Source organism: Gekko japonicus, unplaced genomic scaffold (genome assembly GCF_001447785.1).
Source record: "Gekko japonicus isolate JY-2015 unplaced genomic scaffold, Gekko_japonicus_V1.1 scaffold1392, whole genome shotgun sequence".
NCBI lineage: Eukaryota > Metazoa > Chordata > Lepidosauria > Squamata > Gekkonidae > Gekko > Gekko japonicus.
In genome coordinates this window covers 198,964-224,448 of record NW_015167578.1, presented here as the reverse complement: position 1 = coordinate 224,448, position 25,485 = coordinate 198,964, and the positions used below count along the sequence as shown (strand labels likewise).

The window sequence follows — 25,485 nt, the reverse complement described above, 5'->3', positions numbered from 1 at the left end:
ATCTGGGAAATAGAAATAATACAACCTACTGCTGTGAAATAACTTATTATAGGAGTCCCTTTAGAATGCAGATTCTTGAGGCTCACAACACAGAAGCTGTATTAAATTAGTAAACTATGCATCTTTTGCCACTTTTGGAAGTACATATATTTATATAAGTTATATCCTGATCTAATCCAGGCCCTTAAAATACTTCCAGTGTGCTGGCAGGAACAGGAAGTACTGGGCACTTCTGCACTTGGAGCTATATTCAAGGTGGCAGAGCAGAACAGGAATCTTTGGTGATGAAAACACTCAGTTTTTTGCCCCAGAATACACTCAAGGAAACCTCAAGAATTTTGGGTATTGTGTTCAAACTAAGACCACCAAAACGGCTTCCACAGGAATCTCAAATGACATTTTGAAGAAAACCGAACCTGTCTGAAAATTTTGAAACCATGAGCCCCTTTGATATGCCATGTTTAGCCTTGCCCATTTGGCCAAAAAATATACTAAACCATCTGGAGGTAAACTTTATGTAGTTTTTATCAATTTTAAAAGGGCCTTTGACTGTATCCCCCATGCTAGATTGTGGGGGAAATTAGCAATGACCTCTATGGACTGCTGGCTTCTTTGGCTAATCCACAAATTATATCAAAATAATACTGCACAGGTGAAACATAGAAGTAATGGTCAATTGACAAAGCTCCCTTTCTCTTTAACCTCTATATAAATGACACCGATAGTCACCTTTCTGGTGAATTTTTCCATCCACCTCACCTGTCCCAAAGACCTAACTCATCTCTGTTTAATGCCAATGATGCTATCTCGGTTTTGTGTTGGTTTAAGATGCTTATTGAATCCTTTTGTATTTTATTGCTCCCAGGAGTCCTTATATAAACTATCAACAGACCAAAGTTGTTGTTATTCAGAAAGATGTTCCATCATGCCATTTATCATGGTCTATGAATGGCCATTTGATTAATCAGGTGAACAGCTTCCACTCTCTTGGTGTCCTTTTTTTCTTATAATTTGTCATGGACAAGTCATATTACTGCTGCTAAGAAGTTAGCATCAGTACACTCATCAGCTCTCTTGAGATTCTTTCGAATCTCAGGTGGTAATTATGTACCTGCTGCTATCAGGGCTTTTCAGTTGAAGGTAGTGCCTTCATTACTATATGGTATACCAGTGACCATAGCCAAGGTCAATGATAAGTATGACTCTTGTTTAACCTCCTTTCTACATTGTAAAATCTGCCAATATGTATTGCTGGACCAGCCATCCGTTTGGAATTTGCTGAGCCATCTCTGGAGGACAAAGCTTGGATAGCAACATTCCTCTTCACAGACTGAATTTTTAAAAATTCTCTAGAGGAGTGCTATTTGCACCATCTTGTTCGTGATGGCTTTTGAAGCTTATGGCTAAAATTAGTCAATGATAGGCTACAGAGGTTGGGCTTCTCCTTTGAGTTCTTTAACCTACAGAGGTTGAGCTTCTCCTTTGAGCTCTTTAACCAAATGGAATATCCTTCTGTATGTAAGATGATTAAATCTAGTGTGCTACACTTTGATAAATGGAGCACTGGCTCTAGAACTCGAAGGGTATGTTATTTGGGTCTTTCAACTCCGAAGTCTCTACCTGCTTACTGTAAGTTTTTAACAGTTCCCAAATATAGAATACTATTCTCTAAAGCAAGACTAAGTATCTTGCCACTAGGGGAATTAGCAGGTAGGTTCACAGGGATTCCATTCCCTGAGCGGCTTTGTGATTGCAAATCTGGGAATTTAGATACCATTTGGCACTTTCTCCTTGATTGCAACAAATACATCAATGCCCATGACAAGTGGATCACAGTTTACATCCAAAAATGGAATCCAGCTGTAAAGCAAGAGATTGTAGGTAAGGTATTAGCTGATAGTGACCCAAATGTGACTCTCGCAGTTCCAAATATTTTGTCTGTGGCATTTAATGCCACAGATTTAATGTAAATCTTTTACTTAAATATACAAATGAAAAAAGGAGATGGTCAGTAGAGGCACTCATGTCTTCCATTTGTTAGTATATAAAACTCTCACAAATCCCTGCATCATGAACAACGGGACAAAGAAAACACAAGATAGTGGCATTCAAGTAGCAAAATATTGTTTTATGATGTATGTGAAAATTTCCCCTATTCCAATGTTTTAAAACAGTGAGACGCACTACAGTTATAGAGGATCATCCAGAGATTTCAAGCTCATCCACGACCCTCTCAGACACAAAAAGCAACAGTGTTATCTGCCCTCTCACATAGAATCAAGACTCTCAGCCTCTCGCTACACACAGACAGGCTGGATATCGCTGTTCAGAAACATTACAGCAGTATGATAATATGATTATCATTCCCTGTAATGATGAATGCACTCACGAGGTCTGGTTTGTAATTCATCAGTGACTACTGGACTGCTTTCCCACATGACCAGCACTGGGTTGATTTGTAATTCGGAAGTCCAATATTAGCATGGAATGTTGGTCATGTATTCCAGACTATTCAAATCTATAATCCAGACCAGGTAATTCCACAATTCTGTACCATTACTGGTTGCTCGAAGGTATAAGACATTGATTTTTGTAGTGCTTTATGAAACTGTGAAATGTGCTTGATCAGAGACCTCTATGGCATAGAGAAAACAAAGGTCTTATCCCCACAGGGAATGATAGCTTTATAATGCTGCCCTCCAAGTCTCTGAACAGCTTTTGCTGGTATTCAACCATAGTCATCTCAAGTGCTTAGTCTTAGCGGTGCAGTTGTGTGATGGAGAGTTCAACAGCTCTACAGTACCATAGCCAGTACTGCCAGTTGGCAATGATGGGCCACTTGCCAAAGCTTAGAAGCTGTCAAGACTATTAAGCAGAGACCAATATAATTTTTTACTGTACAGGGCACCTGGGATGGTTAGGAGCAATGTCACTCTCTCTCTGCTTTCAGTATTCCTGGGTGCTCTGTATAAAGCAAAAAAACTGCATTTCCCAGAGTGCTCAGCATGTCAACTCTCAATGCAGGGAAGTATGAGAATGAAGACCCAGTTTTGTATTACCTGTGGGGCTCTCTGAAAAGAAAAAGTGCACCCTGTGCTTCTCCACCCATTGCCAGTTTAAGGAGAGGACACTGATGGTTTCTTTCCCAAGATTGCCCAAAATCTAGGCAAACAGTTTGTGCAGTTGAGAACATGTCGTAAACATTACCTTCTCCATGTGTACAGATTTTGACCACCTCTCTCAGACTGCAACACATGCATTCTTATTTTCTCACTCTCCTGCCAGACATAAACAGTATCTCGCACACAACAAGTACATCGATCACAAATTATAATGTGCAATATAGCTTAGATCCAGCACTCTTCCAGAGATGTGCTCAGTTACATCAATCAAAAGTGCAAGATCCGTTGGCCTTTTCAGCTAATTCCCAACATGTTCATTTCTGTGCTCCTGTAACAACTAGATAAACTCTCTTCCCCACTCGCCTCCCAATTATTAACCAAGGCTGCCCCACCACCTTTGCAATGACAAAAATAAATACTACATTTACTGATTTCAGCAGTTTTTCCTTCTCAAAAATGAGAAGCCTTTTCTGCTTCAACCGCAGATGAGGGATGTTATTGAAAGAAATGTTCAGATTGTGTTGTTCTTAACCATATGGGTATACAGCCCCACTGGACCCAATTACTGCTGTGGCTCTCAGAGCCAGCACTTATGTGCTTTATTTAACCTAGGCACAGCTGCGTGTCCTTATTCTTTGGCTTGTGCCCTATTATCAGGCAAGCCCCTACCCCACCCCCAAAGCTTGTACGACAGCTTTGGCTGTTCTTCACAAAGCTCCTCCTTGGCTCAATTCACCATCCTCTTGCCAGGCATGGTCACGACATCACCATCTCCCACCGTTGACTCATGGCCGTGCTCTCGCAAGGGTTAATTACGACTTCTCTCATGTTTTCATTGGTGTCCCCCACCATTTCAGTGTCCAGGCAGTAACGTGTGGCCATGTGCTCAATGTGAGAACCGACTTTACTCCATCGCTTTGGGAGAGAAAGGAGAAATGCAAAAAGATCAGATTCAGCATGACCCATGAAACTCCTGACTAAGCTAGTGGAATTAAGACTTTGTGACAGGTTACAGTGCATGAGGGAACGATCTAGCCAGCACCACATCTATTCTCTTGCTCGTGTTTCCAATTCCAGTGTATTAACAGCTTGTTTTTAGCAGAAGAGGAACTGGAACTCATGGTAACCATTTAACAAGTAAACAACATGGTAACCAGTGTTCCCTCTAAGCTGAGTTAGTGTGAGCTAGCTCACAGTTTTTTAGCCTCCAGCTCACACGTTATGGTCTTAGCTCAGGAAGGATGGTTCCAGAGCAGACTGATTTATGCAGTAGCCAAATTGCTCACTCACAACTTTCATGCCAGTAGCTTACTAAGTGGAATTTTTGCTCACAAGACTCCACAGCTTAGAGGGAGCAGTAACCATTTAACAAATAAAACCCTGTTTGTTGTGATCCCGAGATAAGCTGAGGAACAACTCATTAAACTAATGGAGGGTTGTGAGTGCTTAGTAGGCACAAAAGCCACTGAGTAACTTCTAAGGAGCATCTTATTAACTGGTGTCATGGTCGAAGAGAGTAATCCCTGAGAAATATAATTTGGCTGGTTGAGCGAGAAAGCATGTGTCAGTTTCTATGATGCAGTGTAGATTTGTTGCTTAAACCAACATTATGAGGTCCTAGACACTTGCTTCTGCATTTTCACACCTCAGGCAGTCAAGGTACTACTTATTTTCTGTATCTGAGCTTATTTGCTGTATCTGAAGAATTGATCAGTGTCTGACGAAAGCTCATACCCTACCACAAATTTTGTTAGTCTTTAAGATGCTACTGGACTCTTTTCTAAAGGTACTCCTGTGTCATTCTAAAGAGACTATGGCTGTTCAACAAATAATATATATATATTTAAATAGTAGATGGTATAGAATTGAAGACAGAAGAGTCTCCCCAGTTTTGTTTTGGGGGTTTTTTATGTTCCCAGACTTCTGACTCTGGAGTGTCTATACACATATACATATTGTTAAGGATATTGCAGGAGATGAGTGGGAAGTCCACCCATGAACTACTACTGTGCTGCAATCTAGCCACCACTGATGTGTCTCCTAACCTATCTATTACCATACACAAGGACACTAAAGAATAAGCAAAGATGGAGAGAGACGTGCTGTTGATGTTCTTGCACCTGTGGATAGCTTATGCATACGCACAACTGGAATCCCAATGTTTTATTGTCTAATGACTACACCCAACCCTAGTCCAGCCCCAGTTTAGGTAAGGAAATAGGAAATGTTAATGTACTATGGTGGCCCTACACTGACTAAAAAAAACACAAAATGATTTTGATGTTGCTTTAAAAGTGTATCGCTGATTTTATTCTACCTTGTTCAGTCTGTGTGATCTTTGATTAGGTTGCTGGGCAATACTGGATTTAATTCAGTACGCTTAATCTCCTGTTCATAAACTTTAGCTGGCTTGCTCCAAGTAAATGCAACTCGTTTCTGACCATTTCTTGAGGGATGTGCATTTTGCAGGCTTCTTTGCCTAAAGTATGAAGTGTCTATTGAGTAGAGAAAAGGACCAATGTGCCAGTGGACATTTTCAATTTCATTGATACATCTTTAGGGCTTTAGTGAAATCACTGAGAAAAATAACTTTTCTCTGATGGTACAGTTGTCAGACCCCGCATGTGCCATTGGCGAGTCCGGGTGGCGGGATGAGTCCAGGTCGAAGTGGGAGCGGCTGCAGGTCAGGCGTCGCCTCAGAATTCGCCTGGGATGTTTACTTCCCCTTCCCCTATTGGCAGCCGTCCCCCTATCAGATGCGTACAAGTGGATGGGGTGGCTGCTCAAGTCTCCCTCCTCGCGTCCAGTCCTAGGGTTCTGGCAATCCTCCCTGGTTTCTGCCTCCCTGCTCTTTATTGCTCCTCTTCCTCCCTGCTCATTCCGCCGCCCACACCTTAGAGCAGCCGAGCCTTGGGGTTACAATCGGTTGGCTTGGGTCCCACCGTGAACTTCCCCCACCCTTCACCTTCCTGGTCGGGGCCTTGTCGGGCAGCCCAGCTGAAACTCCTCCCCCGGTCTCCCCCCTTTGTTGCAGGGCAGCCCTGGCAAGGGCGGCAGGGAAGAATCCTGGGTCCCTTGGGGAATCCCCGTAGGGATCCATCTGCCCCCTGATGTCGGAACTTTGGCACGCCTGGGACCCATTCCCCTGAGGAGTCAGGAGGGACCCGGCCGTGTCCTCCTCACAACTATATATTGGAAAGTTGAAATCTGTTTTCAAGACTGTTAGAGAAAGAACATCCATACCTGCTTTCCATCCCCTTCTTTACAAGGTAAGAGCACCACCTGGGAACCTGGAAAGAGGGTTTGTACGGACAAGCATAATTGACTGTGACGAATGTGCTGGTTGTAAGTATATATCCATTCCTGAAATAAGAGAACATAAAAGTCTCATTTCTCTTTAATTCCATTTCCCTCTTATCACTCAGTCATCTTCCATTGTCTCCTTTGCATTCTAGCATGCACAGATCACCCTCACAATCTCTTCTTCAGCCTTCTCACTATTATTTTGCCTGTGTTCAATGAACACTTTCTGACCTTTTCTAACATGGGGCTTTCTCATTGCATTCAATTCACTAAGATCCTGATCACTTCTCTGTGGGCCAAGTAATGTGAGTTGCACAATGCTTGTTTTAATCACGGCCAACAGTAAATGCACATGTGACGAGCCAACAATCTTAGGAGGTTTGAATCAGTGATTTTTTAAAATCCACTTCTAATTCTCTTTGGTCTCCCTAGCACCTATGGCAATTAACGATGGTTGCTTCCTCCTTAACTTACTTTTCACATTATGTTGTCCTTCTGATTGTCCTCCACTTGGTCTAACCTTTACCGCTTAGTTTTATACGACTCTTTTTTTCTCTTTCCTTATGCTCCAAATATGGTCCTTGCAAGCATCCTCTCTTTGGATCAGACATCTCTCTCTTTATTCTAGACACACAGTACAAGCTACTGTTGCTTATGCTGAGGGCTCCCAAATCTAGTTTTCCACTGTGTGATTTCCTCACCTTCTTGTCCAATCACTCTGCCTCCAACGCTTTTGCTGTCATTTCCTCATTGATCTAGCCATGTGCAAATGTCAAAGCATTAAGTGGAAGAGAGTGACGGACTGACATTCTTACGGATAGGACAACACTAGGAAGACAATTATTAGAAAGAAGGTAGTGGGAAGGTCAACATGTCTCCAACTGAACATCTATGACAGCTCTGGGATCCTGATTGGAAGGTTGCTGGTGGCGCATCAACTGTGAAATCCAAAATCCTGCCAGAATCTAGGGTGCAAACCTTGATGCTGCTGTTGCTACGGTAATTGAATAAGAGTAGGAGCTCCCAGTATGAAAATCCAAGTAGCTGTGTATGTGGGCACAGAAAGAATGCGGCCTAATTCAAAAAGATCTAGGCATATTAACATAAAACACATGCAAGCTATAGCTGACACTTTCCACACTCTAATTTAAAATTATATTTGAGATGCTGCTGGCCTTTCTCTGTAATTATAATAGTAAGAACAATGACTAAATCACTTATATATCCATAATGCCAGACGTCCCACATTCAGAATCCGATGCAACATTTTATAACTGCCAGACAGAGTCTGCTTCCAGGCCCAATTCGAAGCGCTGGTGATTATTTTAAAAGCCCTAAATGGCTTGAAGCCTTATATTCCTTCCTATCTGAGTTTTCCTATTGGATCCTGCTCTGCCTCCCTCCTTTTTCAGAGGTGTGCGTGGGGGGATGGAAATTAGAAGCAGCATACCTGGTGAAGATGCACTTTTCTCCCAGGCTTTGGGATGTTTATCTTTTTATTTCTATCCCCCTCCCTCCAAATGGTTGCTTTATTCTTCTGCTGTATGCCTTCTTCAGGTTTTCATTTGGATTGCAATTCAGTTCCTTTTAACTCTGCTGACAGCTTGTTTGAATGACTGTAGGTGCTTGAAATGTTTGTTTGTACACTGTTTCACATTTTGGAAAATGAATTTCTATCTTTGGCTTTTCTTTTGATTTTAAATAGTTTTCAATGCTTTGCTACCAACAGAGAAACCAGTTCTCTGGTCGGAGGGTAGGATATAAATGGTTAAAATAAATGAATTGCACTGCGCATTAGAAGACTAGAAATAGGGCAAGAACATCTCATAACCAGGGAGAAAGAACATGGGCCATAATCATACAATCACTCTGAGGACTTCTGTTTGACCATCTCCTCCCCCCCCCCTTCTGACTCTGCTTGAAGATCATAAGAAAAGCCCTTCTGGGTCAGGCCAAGGGCCCACTTAGTCCATCATCCTGTTTCCCGCTATGGAGCACCAAATGCCCCAGGAAGGCCACAGGGAGGGCTAATGGGGCAAGACCGATGAACGTAGCTAGCTGTCATTCAGGCGGACTATATCATCTGCGCCCCAATTTTTAAACACTTATTTATTTAGAATTATTTCTATGGTACCTCTTCAGAATCCTGCCTGAGGCGACTTACAATTAAAAAACACAGTGTAAAACACAAGACGTTAGACATAAGCAGCATGAAAACTATCCATAAAACATTGCAGACCATGAAAAAGCTGATAAGATAAATCCCCAAGTAAGAGCCAGTAAAAAAAAGTTGTATCTGAGCTGGGCACCTAAAAAAAGTAAAGCAGGTGCCCGGTGAGCCTTGAGGGGGAGGGCACTCCAGCATCAAGGTGCACCATGGGAAACGCCCCGCCTCTAATTGTCACCTGGCTTACTTCCGAAGGTGGGGGCACAGAGAGCAGGGCTTGAGAGGCAGATGTTAACTGGCAGGCTGGATAGTATGGGAGGAAACAATCCTTCAAGTACCCTGACCTCAAGCCATTTAGGGACTTAGAAGGTTTAGAGCCAGCGTTTTGAATTGTGCCTGGAAACAGATGGGTAGCAAATGCAGATCATTCAGCACAGGAGTAATATGATTCCTGTAACCAACCCCTGACAGTAGCCTGGTTGCTGCATTTTGGACCAGCTGAAGTTTCCAAAACCATTTTCAAAGTCAGCTCCACACAGAGTGCATTACAGCATGGATCACTACGGCCATATCTCTGCACCACTACTACAAATATCTCCAAAGGAATGACTCAGTTCAGTGGGATTTGTGTGTGAGGGGGAGCACTTAGACGATATCTTCATCATGTGTATAATCCATTCAGGTTGACAAAAAAGAAGAAGCAGGCAGATATTTTGTTTGTTTTTGCAAGCATCAAAAGCACTTGCATGACATGGCCACCACACTGAATGCGAAAAGAGGCTGTTTCAGCTTCTGGATCCTGAATGAATATAGCTATAAAGTTTCCATCTTGTAACTGACATAATGATAGTGGAGTGAGCAGAGGTAAAACAAGGTCACGGTGGAGGAGGAGGAGGCTGCTCCCCCCCCCTTTCCCCTAGTAAATGACAGCCATGTTCTGAAGATTTTCTGTATTTTTATCAGAGGCCGCCATCTGTTTTTCATCTGATTAAATGGCAGAGGAGGGAAGGGGTGCCTCACCAGCCTTACGAAAGTCAGCCAAAGATGATACTTTACATTATTTCTTGAATTCATTATGACGCTGAGGAGCAGTGACAGGTGTCACCTTGAATGATGTTAAAGCTCTGAGAAATAGTCCCAAGCCTCCAACAGCGTTAATGTAGCTGGGATTTCAATGGGAAATCGTTAGCATATGAAGTGAGTCACCATTTGGAGCATGAACTGCTGAAACACCCCCCCCCCCCAACCCTTCTATTTTTCTCTATGGCCTTTCCTACCACACTACCTTCCAACACTTTTCACAAGAATTTTGCTTGTCTTCCAGCAAGGTGCAATTTTATTTGCTGCTTCGCTACTTGACTGCTTCCACTACACACATGAAAGGCTTCCTGAACGCCCCTTTCTGTGCTAAGTACATTAAGAAACAAGGGCAGAATGCATGTCCCACTAAAGAGGCATCTGTAAGGAAAATTTCCAGGGCATGAGATGCACTCTTTAAGCAAAATACAAGATGGTATTAGAGGAAAAAGGATGGATTGTAGGCTGGCACTGGGTGGGGGAAAATATGAAATATTGTACTAGCAAAATGCCCAGGCTACACATGGATGCATTAATTGCATACACATCCCTGCAGAAGTTGGTTCACCCAGTGCCAGAGATGATGAGAAGGTTTAGTCCCTATTGCCACTCTGTTCCAAGGGAAGCATTGTGAATCCAAAGCCTTCAGCAAGGGCACCCCCCCCCCCCCCCCCCCCCCAAGCATTGGCACTGCTGGCTGGCTGTGAGCGCCTGCAATGATGGCTCGCAGCACCACAGTACCCACTCAGCTTGACTTGCTCCTGGGTCATTTCAACTTCCCATTCTGCCCTTGCCATCTCACTTTGCCGTACGAATGTGCTGGCCCTCAGTTCAGCAGGAACCCTGTTGCTAAGAACAAGTTCCTCCTCCGTGTGATCTTTCAGGGCTGGTTAATTCTGTATTTCTCACCATTCAAAGTGGAATGTGTAGTCCATACCCTAAGGGAGGCACTGCTAGATGATGGCGAACGTGTTTCCATGTTCAGAAATGAACCTTTACGGAACACCAGTAAACTATCACTAATGAAATTAGATCCACGACCCACTAAGAGCAATTGTTATGAGAGACTGAGTTGGGTCTCCTTAAGGGAAGAGTTTTGAAGAGCGGGCTGTCTTAGCAAAGGGCTGGAGCTCACTCACAGGGCATCTGGCTTTGCATGCAGAAAATCCCAGTTGCAGTTGAAAGAACCAGGTGATGTGAAAGAATCTCTACCTGAGACCCTCAAGAGTGGCTGCCACTCAGACAATACTGACGCTGATAGGTTAAGAGTCTGACTCAGTATAAGGCAGATTCATGTGCTCAAATGCCTCGGCTAAACCTACAGGCAGGCTACCACCCTACTGTGGGCATTCAAGCAGGATAATAGTGCAGGGGTAGGGCAGTCATTTGCTTCTTCGTTCCCTAGGATACCTCCTCACACAGGCTTCAGATCGACAATCTCTTCGTGGCAATTTCCAGTTGGCCAGGTTGCCCTCGAACTCATGACCGGTTTGCCTTAGCTACACTAGGGGAGGTTCAAACCACTGTCCCCTTGCCTTGGTGGAGGTGCTCACCTTGTCCAAGTAGGAGAATCCTCTGGGAGAAAGCTGCTACATCAGAGCATCTGGATGCATTTCCCACAATGTCAAGACCAAAATAATGCACTAACAAACAGCCAAGCTGGTGATTCACCCACAGTCACAAGATATTTTGAGAGGCAGCCGGGGCTGCAGCCCGGCTGTCTATTTCTTTTCTTCTCTCTCTTTTTCCTTTCAATTTCCAGAGACTGACAGCCACTTTCCCCGCGCACAGTCATTTTGATGCTACTGCTGCTGTTGACGATGTGCTCAAGTGTATCCAGGCCTAAGAGGCTTCTGATTTCTTTTCTAAAGCTTGTCAGCTTTCTTGGAACTGCTAATGATTAATGGGTTTATTAAATGAATCCCAGAGTCAAAAATCCATTCCAAGAAGGTTACTGCAAAGTTTAATATCAACTGATGCTCTGTTCTAACAGAAAGCCAATGCACCAGCCAAACGGTGACATCTTCATTAGACAAAACCAGGGCAAAATTACGATCAATTATTTACCCTCAGATGCATTTCTCTGGTGAAGGGCTAAATCAATCCATTCCTTTCGCAAACGAGACATAAACAAGACCAGAAAATGCCAAGCTTCTGATTTGCAGCGGCACCACAGAGGCAGCACACTCCGTTTCAGAAGGGGGCAGGGGTGGGTTGGTCATGGATCGCTTGCCATGGCTGCTGTGTGCTCTGTACAGAGGAGGCTCCAAAGGGAGCTCCCCCCAGCCTCTCTCTCTCTCTCTCTCTCTCTCTCACAGGCATTAGCATAAGCCAGGCCATGTGCAGCTATGAAAGTAACGGGGAACGAGGAAGCCAAGTCTCTTCTTTCTCTGCTACTGACTAAATTGGTCTCAAGGGCAAAGCATCTCGGAATGAAATTTTGGGGGAGTCACATTTATCATGGGCAATAAAATGGTGGGTTTTTAAAAATAATTCCGGGAGTGTAAATATAGAACAGTTGTGGTAGAACACATCTGGGAATGGGAGGCAACGGACTCCGTGGCTGTGACTCAGTGGTCGAGCATCTGCTTTGCATGCAGAAGGTCCCAGGTTCAGTTCTCAGCATCTCAAGTGGTAGCAGCTGATGTAAAAGACCTGAGATGCTGGAGAGTTGCTGGCAGTCAGATCAGACAGTACTGACCTTGATCGATCAGTGGTCTGGTTTTGTGTAGAAGAAGAATGTGCCATTGAGTCTTAGCCAACGCGTGGTGCTCCATGGGGTGTTCCAAGCAAAAGGCGAGCAAAGGTGGTTTGCCGTTGCCTTCCTCCATGTAGTGACCCCAGTCTTCCTCTGGGGTCTCCCATCCAAGTACTGATTGTGACCAACCCTGCTTAGTTCCCAAGCTCTGGAGAGCCGGTGCTAAGCTGGGCTATTTGGGCTGCTCAGACGACTTGGAGAACAAGTTTGCAGGTCATCTTAAAGGGGAAGTGCTGTGCAACTGAGCACAGAAAAACCAGTGGGGCCCATCTGATGACAATCAGCAGACACATGCTCTGCAGCCCCACCCACTGTTTCCACCTATTGACACAGCAGATGTGAGGAACCACAGGCTGCTCATGGGCTGACCTGTGCATGTAGGAAAAGCAGCAATGGCGTTTTGAAAGACTCCACACTGCAAAAAGTACCCTGTGATTCTACTTGACATCAGGACAAGGTGGATTGTGTTGTGCAAGCTAAAGATGTGCAAGGGAGGGAGAACAAAGGGATGCCACAGCCTGTGCCGTGGGTCTCCTCTGGGTCAATGGCTGTATCCATCCAAGTCAGTAAGGCACAATGTTCCCTCTAAGCTGTGGAGTCCTGTGAGCAGAAATTCTACTTTGTGAGCTACTGGCATTAAAGTTGTGAGCAAGTAGTTTGGCTGCTGCATAAAATTAGTTTGCTCTGGAGCCATCTTTCCTGAGCTAAGACAAAAATGTGTGAGCTGGAGGCTAAAAAACTGTGAGCTAGCTCACACTAACTCACCTTAGAGGTAACACTGGTTGGTACTCCAGGTCAGGATCTGCACCAAGGTCGCCTTCAGGGTCCAAAGACAGAGCCCCTGCATAACTGTCATGAGCATTGTAAAGATGATGCAGTGGGCTGGTGCTTAACAGCAGGCACTAATGGGTATTAAGGACGGAGGCTTTAGTGGATTCCCCCGTCTTCTATTAACTGGTCTGTTTGTGCAATTTAAAAATATATATTTACCTGCCTAGACCCCCTGGCTATTGCCAGGTGAAAAGAAAATTTAAATAAATACAATCTCAATAAATAAATTCTTTACTGTGAACATTTTTTACTGAAAGCAATGGGAGCTTGCTGGAATGAGTTATTTGTGGGCACCAATGAGATGACATTAATACCACTGGTTTATTGGAATTTCTGTTTGCCCATAAGTCTGGGTTGTTGTCCTCGTTTCCCGAATAAAGCCTGCTATACAGGAAAGGCAGTATTTCGTCCTTCATATACACAGGTACCTAAAAGAATCTTTTACATCTTGAGGCAGTATAATTTGGGAATGAAGATGTCATGGCTTGAAATCATAGACACAGGGAGAGCAGGGTTGCGGTTCTGAGTATTGGCTGACATATAGCTGAACACTCAGTACCATCGTGTCAAAATTGTAATTTCTTTTTTCAGTTCAGGGAGGGGCAGAACACCTTTTTGTTATAAATGGTACCTAATTGTTAATTTAGTTAAGAGAATACACTCTGATTGACACTGCATATTTTCCCCCCTTTAGCAGTTTGGGGGAGGGGAGAATGAGGTTGGCCTCATTAAGCTCTTTCTCCTTTACCAGGCAATTTAATATTGAATGAATGCAGAGCAGGAACTAAAATAAATCAGTGCAATTCTGCACTGTTGTTAAACTAGACAAAAGAGTAAATAGGTCTGAAAGATGAGAGGAAATTATAGTTCTCATTTGATTCTTCCAATCCTTGAAGAAGAGTTGTGTGATTGTAGCCTGCATCCAGAGCCCAGACAGATGCTCAGTGAAGGTAAGGGGAGCGCTTCATGGGGGTGCAATGTGGCCTATCTAGTGGAATGACGGAGCCCTTGCTGCTTTGATACTAGGGATGCTGCAAATATCGGTGATATGATATTCCCAAAGCAAGAGCTGCACACTGGCCCTTTGGATCAGGGCACTGATCAGGGAGCAAGTTTGCAAATGTTATTAGTAGTGCCACTTTTAAGCTGTAACCGTCATCACAAAGCAACTCTTGCCCACATTTTTAGTGAGTAGAAGTGGTTTTAGTTCAAAAATTACTATGACCTGGAAAATGCCAGGAACCAAATGAGGTGTTTTTAAAGGTGGCAAGTGGGGTGAGAGAGACATACAGCAGTTTGCAGTATTACCACGTGGGGAATTCTTTCACATGAGCAGAGGGGCAATGAATACTGAAGGGAAATCCAAGTCTTACACTCATATCAAAGGAAAAGCCAGAAATGCAGGTGGTAGATTGCTTCCTTGAATACCCACCCAAGTAAAACCTTTCAGCACATGGAAAACCAGCATGGCACAGAAAAGGCTAGGCATGTTTTTGCGGGCAGGGTTCTGGGTTTTTCTGTTTCTTGTTTTGTTTTACATGGAAGAGCATTCAAAGAGCACAATCCTGAAACTGTGTTCTGAAATATCCCATCTGAAATATACCTGGTGTCTTTTTTTGTACCTCCAGATTGGCCTTGGGCTCTGGCAGTGCACTTGATGACTACCATTAGTATGGATGTGCCTTCTCTGTGATGCTGGGAGAATGTCTGCATGGCTCCAGTTTTGAAAACATGATCACATCTGAATAATAATGATGGCAACCTGGAAATGCCCTTTTAGACAGTGGATATCATGGAGAGTAGATCAGCTGGCCCCACAAACCATAAAATAGCTTATTCATTATGCATAACAACTTCCCCTTGAGAAACAAAAAACTGATCCACCCAACAGGCAATTACAGAAGATCACTTCAGAGTAGTAGTTGAACTCAGAAGTGGAGGGCTGGCAATAGCCTCAGTCCTGAAAGAGGTGTTCTCACAGCACAACATATACGCTGAGGCACTTCTGCACAAATCTATTTGTCCTCTGAGACCTTCCTGGCTTTGGGTACTTTCTTTTGGAGGCAAGAGCTAACGTTGCCAAAGGCAGGGCTTTTTCCTGATTCCATTTTCTACCTTAACTGCATGGCTTTTGGAGGTGCTATTAAGACTTCTTACTAGGGTTGCCAAGTCAAAAAATCTTACTGGCGGGGGAGCCTCGCTGGGCTCCAGGAGCCGTCCCTCGAGGTGCGCGCGCACACTGCCAGCACGTCACCGGAGGTGACACACAACATCAATCATGCTGAAGGCGTGGCCCCAATCGTCAGAGGGAAAACCATAGAGTTTTCCCTCCGACGATCGGGGCCACACCCCCAACGTGATTGACATGGTTGCGTCACCAGAGGTGATGCAGCCACGCTGCGCTTTGGGGGGCGGAGTTCCCCCCGGGGCCCGATTCCACGGTGGTGGAAATTGGGCCTCCGAAGCAGGGGTTTACCTGCCCCCCGCCCCCACTTGGCAGCCCTACTTCTTACACAGCTCACTAGCTGAACTTCACAGGCTGCCTGATCTTTCCTGAGTTCAATATGAAGGTCTGATTTTGGCCTTTACATTCCCAGAAGTCCGGGATGGCCTCCTCCCACATGCCTAAGCCACTTTTAATTTCTTCATCACCAGCTCTGCTTCCTATACCTCACCTTCAGAGGTCCTTTTCTCTTGTAGGACTTCACCTGGCATGACACCTGCTAATCTTTCAAATACGTTGCTCTGCTCAAGAAATGTTATGCTGGCCTATGCTGCTTTTATTGGCATGTTGTGTTAGTGTTGATTGATTGATTGATTTGATTGATTGATTAGATTTTTACCCCGCCCTCCCGGCCGAAGCCGGCTCAGGGCGGCTTACACAAGAACCGAATAAAACGTCCAATAATATAATTTAAAATTATCAAACATAACTTAATACAAATAACAAAGCTAAAACCATAGACGTAATAAAGTGCTAGTAATTTGGTTTCCTCATCTTGCAGTCAGCTCTTCGATCTTCTTCAGTTGTCCTGGGTGATTAGCTCAGGCAGTAATTAGAGGACCCAGGGGGTCAGGGCTCTCCCACCATAGGCTCTCAGGTGTTAGTAGTGCTGGTGGCGGCTCCAAAGGCCTGGTGGAAGAGCTCCATTTTACAGGCCCTGCGGAACTGTAAAAGGTCCCACAGGGCCCTGGTCTCTTCTGGGAGCTCATTCCACCAGAGTGGAGCCGCCACCAAAAACACCCTGGCCCTAGTTGTTACTAACCTGGCCTCCTTGATGCTCAGGAGGGCCAGTCAGTTCTGGGTCCCTGATCGCAGCAGCCTCTGGGGTACATATGGGGAAAGGCGGTTCCTCAGGTATGTTGGTCCCTGGCCATAAAGGGCTTTAAAGATAATAACCAGCACCTTGAGATGAATCCGGTATGCTATAGGCAGCCAGTGGAATGTCTTTAGCACAGGTTGGATGTGCTCCCAAATAGGGAGTCCCACCAAAAGCCTGGCCACGGCATTTTGCACCAGCTGCAGCTTCCGGATTTGAGACAGGGGCAGCCCCATGTAGAGGGCATTACAGTAATCCAGTCTTGAGGTGACTGGCCGCCCAACAGCAGATAGAGCTATTTTACTGTTTTGTTGAATTGCTGTGTTTACTGTGGAAACCAAGAAAGTTTGGTTTGGGAGAGTGTACTATGAAAAAGATATGTTTATTTACCAAAGAATGTTTAGTTGTTATTGAATCTGCAGATTGGCCTTGCTTCTGGCAATGCACTTGGTGACTACTGATGGCATGAATGTGCCTTCTCTGTGTTACTGTTTTGTTACTGTCTTCATTTTGTAGATGTCTGTTTTGTTTTGACTCTTGTATACCTTACATTTTTTATTGGTTTTGATGTTTTTATGATGTTGCACTGACACTATTCAGACAGAAAAGCCAAGGGTAGGTTTTGCAAATAAACATTCCACTTTAGCCATGAAATCAAGTCAGTGAATCTCAGCGTCACTTTCTCAGCTTCCATTTATCCATCTATAGAATGGGTTTATCTTGCAGTATTATGATGATGAATGTGATAAGGACTCTTTTAAATGCCCCACCAAAAGATTAATAGTATTCTTTATATTTGTTGTACTGTGCCAGGTCCTAAAGGTTACCTGTGCCACTGCAGCTGTGGTCTTGCTGATAATACAGGGATTCAAGATCACAACTGGGAACTCCTGTCCCTCAGATTTCTGGGCTTCCAGGCATCTCTGTCTTTGCCGTATTATCCCAGATTGGTAGAGTGATTCCTCAGGAATTCTAGGAAGAGAGACCCAGAATAAGGATAGTCAGTTTTACTGAGGTAGGGGAGAGGATCACAAATGTGATATAGGGGACAGAAAAGTTGAATTTGGACTACAAAGGAAGAAGAAGAGAAGAGAAGAAGGGACTGGATTTATACTCCATCCTTCACTCAGAGGGCTCTGAGTGCCACCTCTGGCACCTGTGCCATAGGTTCGCCACCACTGGCCTAGAGCATCCCTGACAAGTGTTTGTCCAGCTGCTGCTTGAAGATTGCCATTGAGGGGGAGCTCCCCACCTCCCTAGGTGGCCGATTCCACTGCTGGACTACTCTTACTGTAAAGATATTTTTCCTAATGTCCAGCCATTATTGCGAGTCCTGTCCTCTGCTGCCAACAGGAACAGTTCCCTGCCTCCCTCTAAGTGACAGCCTTCCAAGTACTTAAATAGTGCAATTATGTCCCATCTCAGCCTGCTCTTCCCCAGACTGAAATGTTTCACAGACATTGTTTCTGGTATGTATGAGGAGCTCCTTCTTTGAAAAAGACTGACAGCTGAGTTACATGACAATTTCTGAGGCAAATGAGTCACCACGTGATTAAAATTTGCACAATATGATAGCAGCTAAAGGAAAAAAGTATTTAAAATGTGGTGACTTTATCACAAAAGAAAGCTTGATTAAGACGTTATTATTAAATGGATGTTAAGGAAGAAAGTCATCTCTTGGTGATTTATCAAGGTGTTTTTTTTTTAAGAAAAGGGATGTTTCTAAAATTATATTCTTTAAGTAGCATATGATATGAAAAACTGTTAGTACCTAAGTTCTGGATAAACATTTTCCAGATACCACTTGAAGGAATGACATTTCAAGGCCTTTCTCAGCTCCACTCTGCTCTGGATGCTGTAGAAAATAAAATATTTTCAAAATATAATTACGACAGCACATACTGTTAAAGCTTGAAACAGATCCAAGTCACGCCATAAATATAATCAGTGGCAAAACTTTATGGTAATTAGGAGTCCTTTAAAGTCAGTTGGGTGACTTTCAACAAGTTGTTTTGAAGTCGACTGTCAAAGGCCAACAAATAATTGCACAACTTCCTCCCACCACTATAATTCTACTTGAAGCATGGTGCCAAAATGGCATGTCTGCTATGGATATGTTCATAGCATATAATGAATCAGCACACTCGTGCTTATGCAAGCAGCTTCCATGTTCATCTCCTTGCTGGATGAGGATCTACATCCACAAATGGGTGCTGAACTCATGACCTGTAGCCCAATCCAATAACTGGGGCTACAAGCACAAAACCAGCAAGACCTGTTGGGGGGAGGTAGGTCATTACACCGAATCCTGACTCTTTCCAAACTATTGAGTAGCACTACTGCTGATAGTTTTAACACAACAGTATGTGTACATGGTAAGGGGATAACCTTAGCAATGCACTGTTTTAAGAATCTCATTTAACAATCAACAAATGTTCTTCAGAGCTATCAAGGTTACAAGGAGCAAGTAGGTCAAAACATAAAAGAAGAAGAAGAGCTGGATTTATACCCCGCCCTTCACTCAGAGTCTCAGAGCGGCTTACAATCTCCTTCCCTTCCTCTCCCCACAACAGACACCCTGTGAGGTAGGTGGGACTGAGAGAGCTCTGAGAGAACTGCTCTTGAGAGAACAGCTCTGAGAAAACTGTGACTGACCCAAGGTCACCCGGCACCCAGTTGACCTTGATTTTGTTGCAACTACTGAAGTACTTACTATTATTATTATTTTTAAAATCCACACTATACAGAGGAATTTGGCAATGGATAAAAAAGCAAGCAGAGATAACAGATAAAGAACACAAGCAGGCAAATAGACCAGGTGAAATTAGAATAAATTACTCCACATTTTCTAAGGCAAAGTAACTCTCTATTGCCCCAAGGCAAATATGGAAATGAGGGTTTCAACTGGCAGCCTCCTCTCCCTTATTTGTTGCTTTGCCCTGAGGCAGTCTATGCTCACAATGCCAGCTCATCGATTCAGGAAAGTGACTTCTCTCTTTCTTGGCCCAATAGGGCAGTCATTAAAGGAAGAGACATTCTTGGATATTGACCAGCGACATTTTCTAGCAGAACAGGAGGACACCCGCTCTTTTGTTTTTGCTAAGAAAAGCCAACATGGTTTTCTATAAGCTAGCTTTTTAATATACCAAGCAACTAAAGAGTTTATTTCTGTATACTTGCAGCATCTGCTTACTATTAACATCTAATTAACTGTTCCCACAGAAACAAAATGCAAGCAACCCAACAGCTGGACGATGCTCCCATAAAACCGTAATGAGGTTCCACTGCATCAAACAATTGAGTCGATCTCTTTGTGTTTTCCTTCACCGCCAGAGGGGGACACTTACTCTCCATATGGCCTCCCTTGAGCCGCAGGCCGGGCAGCATAATAGTACTGCTTATACTCATCCATCCACACTTCAGCTGTGCGCTTGGTGTTTCTAAAGAGAGATATTAAAAACCGGGGAGAAACCAAAGAAGCATGCATGAAAGAGTTTTAATTTGATGCCTCCAAGAAAAAAGAAGCCTGTAGGGAAGGAGGAGTCAGGGACAGAGAAATCCCCCTTTTTTTTCCCCCCCCTCAAGAGCCGTAGACATCTTAGGTCGGGAAGCCAAGAAAAAATGGAGGTTGCATTCACTCCCAGGGTTTAAGGGCTGCTTCACACTTTATGTTTTGAAGTTGTACACTGGCAGTGTTTATGTGTGCATCCAAACATTTCATGTGTAAATGTGACAAACATATATTTATCATACAGGTGTACTCATTAGAGAGCTGGGACAGGCTTCTCCTCTCTTCAAGCATGTATGTAGCAGTCACTGTACTCACTACCAGAGGATGTAGTGATGGCCACAAACAGCTTTAAAAGGGGATTAGACAGATTCATGGAGAATAGGTCTATCAGCGGCTACTAGCTATGGTGACTGAGGGGAACCTCCACATTTAAAGGCACTAAACTTCTGAATCCCAGAGCCAGGAGGTAACAGCAGGAGAAGGTCTTGACCTCTATGCCCTATTGTTGGCCATCCAGAGGAACTGGGTGGCCCCTGTGTGAGACAGGATGCTGGACTAGATGGACTACTGGTCTGATCTAGCAGGAGTCTTAAATTCTTAACCCCGGTTTTGCTGCTGTATGATCTGGAGTCCTATTTTAGCAGAAAAGCGGGGCAAAAATTGCCTAAACAAGGGCCAAAATACTCATTATCTTTCACAGGAGTTTGCCGTGGGACTTGCAGCCATACTGCATCTGTGAGTTCCCAGTGACAACTCTATTTAGAAGCACCACAGGGACCCAGCTCTGATCGAGACTGCAGCACAGAGATGGGGGGGGGGCCTCCCGTGTTCCACTCCTGTGCCGTTTTCCTAGCTGAAATGGCCCTGGCGGTCATTATTTGACTCACTGCATACACAACCCCCTTGATGGGGCAAATTATATCACCCTAGGCTGTTTCAGCTCACGAAAATGGTGCAACGGGGAAGGCCAGAGCTCCTCCTCTCCTTGCTTAGACAATTTAGTGATTATGAGTAAGAACTGGGTTACGTTCCGTAAGACCATGTGGCATGGCTTATGGTTTTGAAGAACGTATTTGTCCTTATGTACTGATGTTGTGCCTAGTCATACAGAGATATATGCAAGAGATATGCCGACTAAGCAAAGTCCATTGTTTAGTGAAGAGGTGCACAGATTATGGCTGAACCCCACATCTTGCCAGCATAAGATGACACTTGTTCTTTTGTTTTTGATGAGAAAAAACAACATGGGCACCAGAGAGGGCCCAGTCTGGGTCTCTGCCCACTTTTAAGCACACTCAGATTGATGCTGGCCCATTCTGTTTCCAGTAATGGCAAAAAGAATAGCTTGTTCCAACTCAGAGCCTGCAAAAGTGAGTGAAGGCCCTAGGGCTGAAAAATCTGCACACCCCTAGTTTAGTGAAAGAGTACATGAAGAGTTGTATGTATAAACAGCCACCCGGAAGGGGTGAGGCTTACACCTATGCTTGGGTCCTTCAGGGAAGGCTATAAAATGGAGCTATTTAAAAAGAGTTTATGGGGCAGCTTGATGGTTATAGATGCTGGCTGTGGCTTCTCTCTTTTACCACACAATCCTGAGGGGTGCTGGAGAGGTGGTGGCCAGCTGCCAATGCAAAAGCAGTACAGCTGGTCCATTCCCTATGGGTATTCTGCAGGTGGAAATAACGACATATGCCCCTCCACAAAGCACAGAAGCCACAGCAAGCTCACCAGAGTCCACAGGAACCCCAACTACACCCACCAATCAAACAAGGCCACTGATGATGGCCATGTGAGTAGCAGGCACAGGTGCAACCAATCACCACCCACTGATCTGGGCACTACCCCTGGATGCCGCTCCCCCTCCAGGGAGACACTGGAGGGAGGAAAGACAGCAACAGCTCAACCCCAACAGAGGCATGCAGTCTTAGTGCCCTCCCAGCCCATAGGGGGAGAGTACCCATGCTGTGGGCAGGATGCTCCCCCTTCCCCGGCGAGGGCTTGACCAGCAGCAAAAGTGCATGGTCACCCCCTTCAGGCTGACCTTCTGGAGACAGGGTACTGCTTAGGACTCTGAAATGAGACGTGTTAGCCACCTGGCATGGACTTTGCTTTCCCCCTTGGGAGTTGGTGCTAAGTGCCCTTTCTGTTCCTCTCCTGCTGCTGAAGTGCAATGTTGGGCACTCTGTGTGCCTGGCAGAGACCTCTGAGAGAAAATCCAAAGCCACATGCCCCCTATTTACTGAAGACGGGGCATCCTGGCTGGGGTTTATGTAGTACTGGGGAAGGTGACTGGGGGCAGGGAAGGGGTTGGGCTGCAGCTGGGGAGGGGATGATTAGTGGCAGCTCTAGTAAGCATCCTGTGTTCTGCCAGGGCTTTGGGACAGAACCATACCTGTGGGGTGGGGGGAGCAGTGTTCCCTCTAAGCTGAGTTAGTGTGAGCTAGCTTGCAGCCTTTTAGCCTCCAGCTCACACATTTTTGTCTCAGCTCAGGGAGGATGGCTCCAGAGCAAACTAACTGATGCAGCAGCCAAATTGCTCGCTCACAACTTTAATGCCAGTAGCTCAGAAAGTAGATTTTTTTGCTCACAAGACTCCACAGCTTAGAGGGAGCATTGGAGGGGAGGGGAGGGGTGCTTGCCCTGCCCCTTTGCATGGGTGCCTATGAGCTATGCTGTGGTTTTTGATGGCATAACTTTTTGCTGGGGTTTGGCGGAGATCCTGGGCTGGCGACTCCAGGGCGTCAGCTAACTCCTGCCACGCCCTGGGTCCACCCGTTTCCCCACCAGTGCCGCAGCTTGTACTAATGCTGCTCCACTGTGTTGCCACACTGGCACCCAGCTGAGGTGCAGTGCCACCAGGACCATCCACTGGTGCATCTTAGAGATATAGTGGCAGAGAACCTTGTTGGCTTCATGTACACTTCCAATCCTCACACACACACCCCGATTTCACTGTGAATTATGTGCTTTACTGATTTGAAAATATGACCATTTTGTATTGTATTTATTGTCGCTATCTGCCTTGGGTCTTGGCTCTGTCTGGGCAGAAGCAAGGTAGTGTCAATAAAGAAATATTCAAGGTCCAGTTCTTGGGATCTCCAAATAAAGGTTCTCAGGTAGGAAGGATGAAAAGGAGTACCTGCGACCCAGAAAACTGCTTCTAAATCAAAGTACATATTACTTTGACCTGTAATTATCTGACTGGCTACCAGGTAGTTTCATAAGTCAAGATGCTAACTGCATGCCCCAGCTGCTATGTTGTTGGCACCCTGTGATACAGTTATAGGCCCTACCCCAATGTTATATGGCTTACCAATCTCTTAGAACCAATAGTTAAAATTCCAATACATTGACTTCTGTCGTAGCCCTAAAATGTCGCCAAAAATAGTACATTTCCCTGGCATATCTCAAAAAGATAAGTTAGTGTACTGGGGTCTGTATCTTTTTGTCAGCCTATCAGATTTATTTCAGCTTTCACTTTTATGTCTCTTCTCACGTCTTTCCCAGGAATACCTCAATGCCATCTAGGTTGCTTCCCAGAACCTACCATGCCAGTTTCTTGCAAGAACAACAATACATGATGTATGCCTTTTGCATTCAGAAGCATAAAAGCAACTCAGTTCTGACATGCATAATTTTTTTTGTCTAGCAGGTGGTGTGTATATGTAGATTTCTACAGCTTGTGCGCACAGATTTTCAGTGAAATGTCTTCCTTATTCAGTCCAGCTTGGTCTTTCTCCTCTCCTTTGCTTCTCCTTCCCTCTCCCCTTCTTTTCTCCAGATGATTTTTTAAAATTTAAGGCTTAAGCAACTGTGTTCAGGAAGACTGCGTTTCCTACTCCTTTCTGTACTTCTTTTCATTTTTATGAAATGAATTGATTATCTTGATTATCTGTCTATGTTATGATTTGCAGCTGATCAGTGGGACCACTAATTATTGCACCTCTTATTCAGGACAATTCAAGTATTTTTAATGTGTCCGTGTGTCTGTGGTTTCCCTTCCACAATGGCTATCTCACTGAATTCAACAAAAGCAATATTTCCGTGTGTCCTTCTTACCCTGCTCATTATGAGATGTTCTTGTTACTGAAATGCATGGGACAGCTCACAGGCTTTTGGAGTAGGATGTTTGAGTTCCATGTACACATGTATGGAGGCACATTTTAAATATCTATTCATGCTACCAGAAGACCCTATATCATTAAAAGCAACATTTCTTTACAGGAATTCTGCATGAAGGCTAACACATTGCTGCTAATTTCTTTAAAAAAAAAGTTTTTATAGCAGTTGCACTTGCAGTCGGAGTCATAATAATGCATGTTTTTGCTTGTGCATACTTTGATCATAGTCGCACTGAATCATGGATTATTAGTACACATTAGACCAAAGTATATATATACAAAAACATCTGGGCCTTGAGCAATTCTAAACATGACAAGGGCCCTGGTCACACGGGCCGGATAACGTAGGGGGGAGGTGTGGCTATTTGCAGCGCCACAATTTAACGTGCCATAATCAATGTTCCCTCTAAGCTGTGAAGTCTTTGTGAGCAAAAATTCTACTTTGTGAGCTACTGGGGTTAAAGTTATAAGCAAATGATTTGGCTACTGCATATATGAGTTTGCTCTGGAGCCATCCCTTCCTGAGCTGAGACAAAAATGTGTGAGCTGGAGGCTAAAAAACTGTGAGCTAGCTCATACTAACTCAGCTTAGAGGGAACACTGGCCATAATGCCATTCCACGCATCGGCAGCATGCCACAGTACCTTCCCTCCATGTCAACGAGGGGCCAGAGGGAAAAGTGGCGTGCTGGCGCGATCACACCAACGCATTCCGGTTGCCCATGGCAAACTGGTTGCTACTACCTTCGACCAGGTATTTTTTAACTCCACATTTTCGGCAGTATGCCACGGGTTGCCCATGGGTGCGCTCCACTTCCCAGATGTTGTGGTGTGATCGCGCCTGGAAAATCCGCCATTCACTTGTCGCTCACCCGCAGCAAATCCTCCGTGTGAATGCGGCCAAGGATCCTTTTTCATGCGTTGATTTGAATTGGCTTACTGCATTTACTTAATTCCAATCACATTAAATTGTGTAGTTGCAAAAAAAGGAACATCTTATGGAAAGCATTTTTCAAAGCAGTCATTCTTGACAGGACAAATGCACAAATTGTTAAGTCTTACTTTTGCTTTGCTTTGCTTTCTTTCTGTTCTTTTTCTTTTTTAAAAAAGACTCTACTAGCTGTGCAGTGCCGGATCTCTCTGGAAAACCAACCCTTCTGTGAATGGTTATGGGCTTGCTGGGAACTGGTACCATATGGAAGAGGTTACTGCCCACACTTCCTTTCTGCTCCTCCTTAATGTGACATCAAGGATATGTGTATTATAAAAATACAAG

The 25,485-nt window shown here is 44.4% G+C and overlaps 1 protein-coding gene across 1 annotated transcript in view; it reads right to left on the bottom strand.

Moving 5' to 3' along the window:
• Nucleotides 1-2,155: 2,155 nt before the first annotated feature.
• GALNT14 (polypeptide N-acetylgalactosaminyltransferase 14) overlaps nt 2,156-25,485 on the bottom strand; it is a 210,468-nt gene continuing 187,138 nt past the window's right edge. The window contains exons 11-15 of the mRNA XM_015413873.1: nt 19,926-20,018; nt 18,350-18,433; nt 17,406-17,550; nt 6,366-6,485; nt 2,156-4,037 (exon numbers count right to left, since the gene is read on the bottom strand). Of these exons, the coding sequence (XP_015269359.1) occupies nt 3,879-4,037; nt 6,366-6,485; nt 17,406-17,550; nt 18,350-18,433; nt 19,926-20,018 (601 nt within the window). The 3' untranslated portion in view covers nt 2,156-3,878. The remainder of the gene's footprint in view (nt 4,038-6,365; nt 6,486-17,405; nt 17,551-18,349; nt 18,434-19,925; nt 20,019-25,485) is intronic.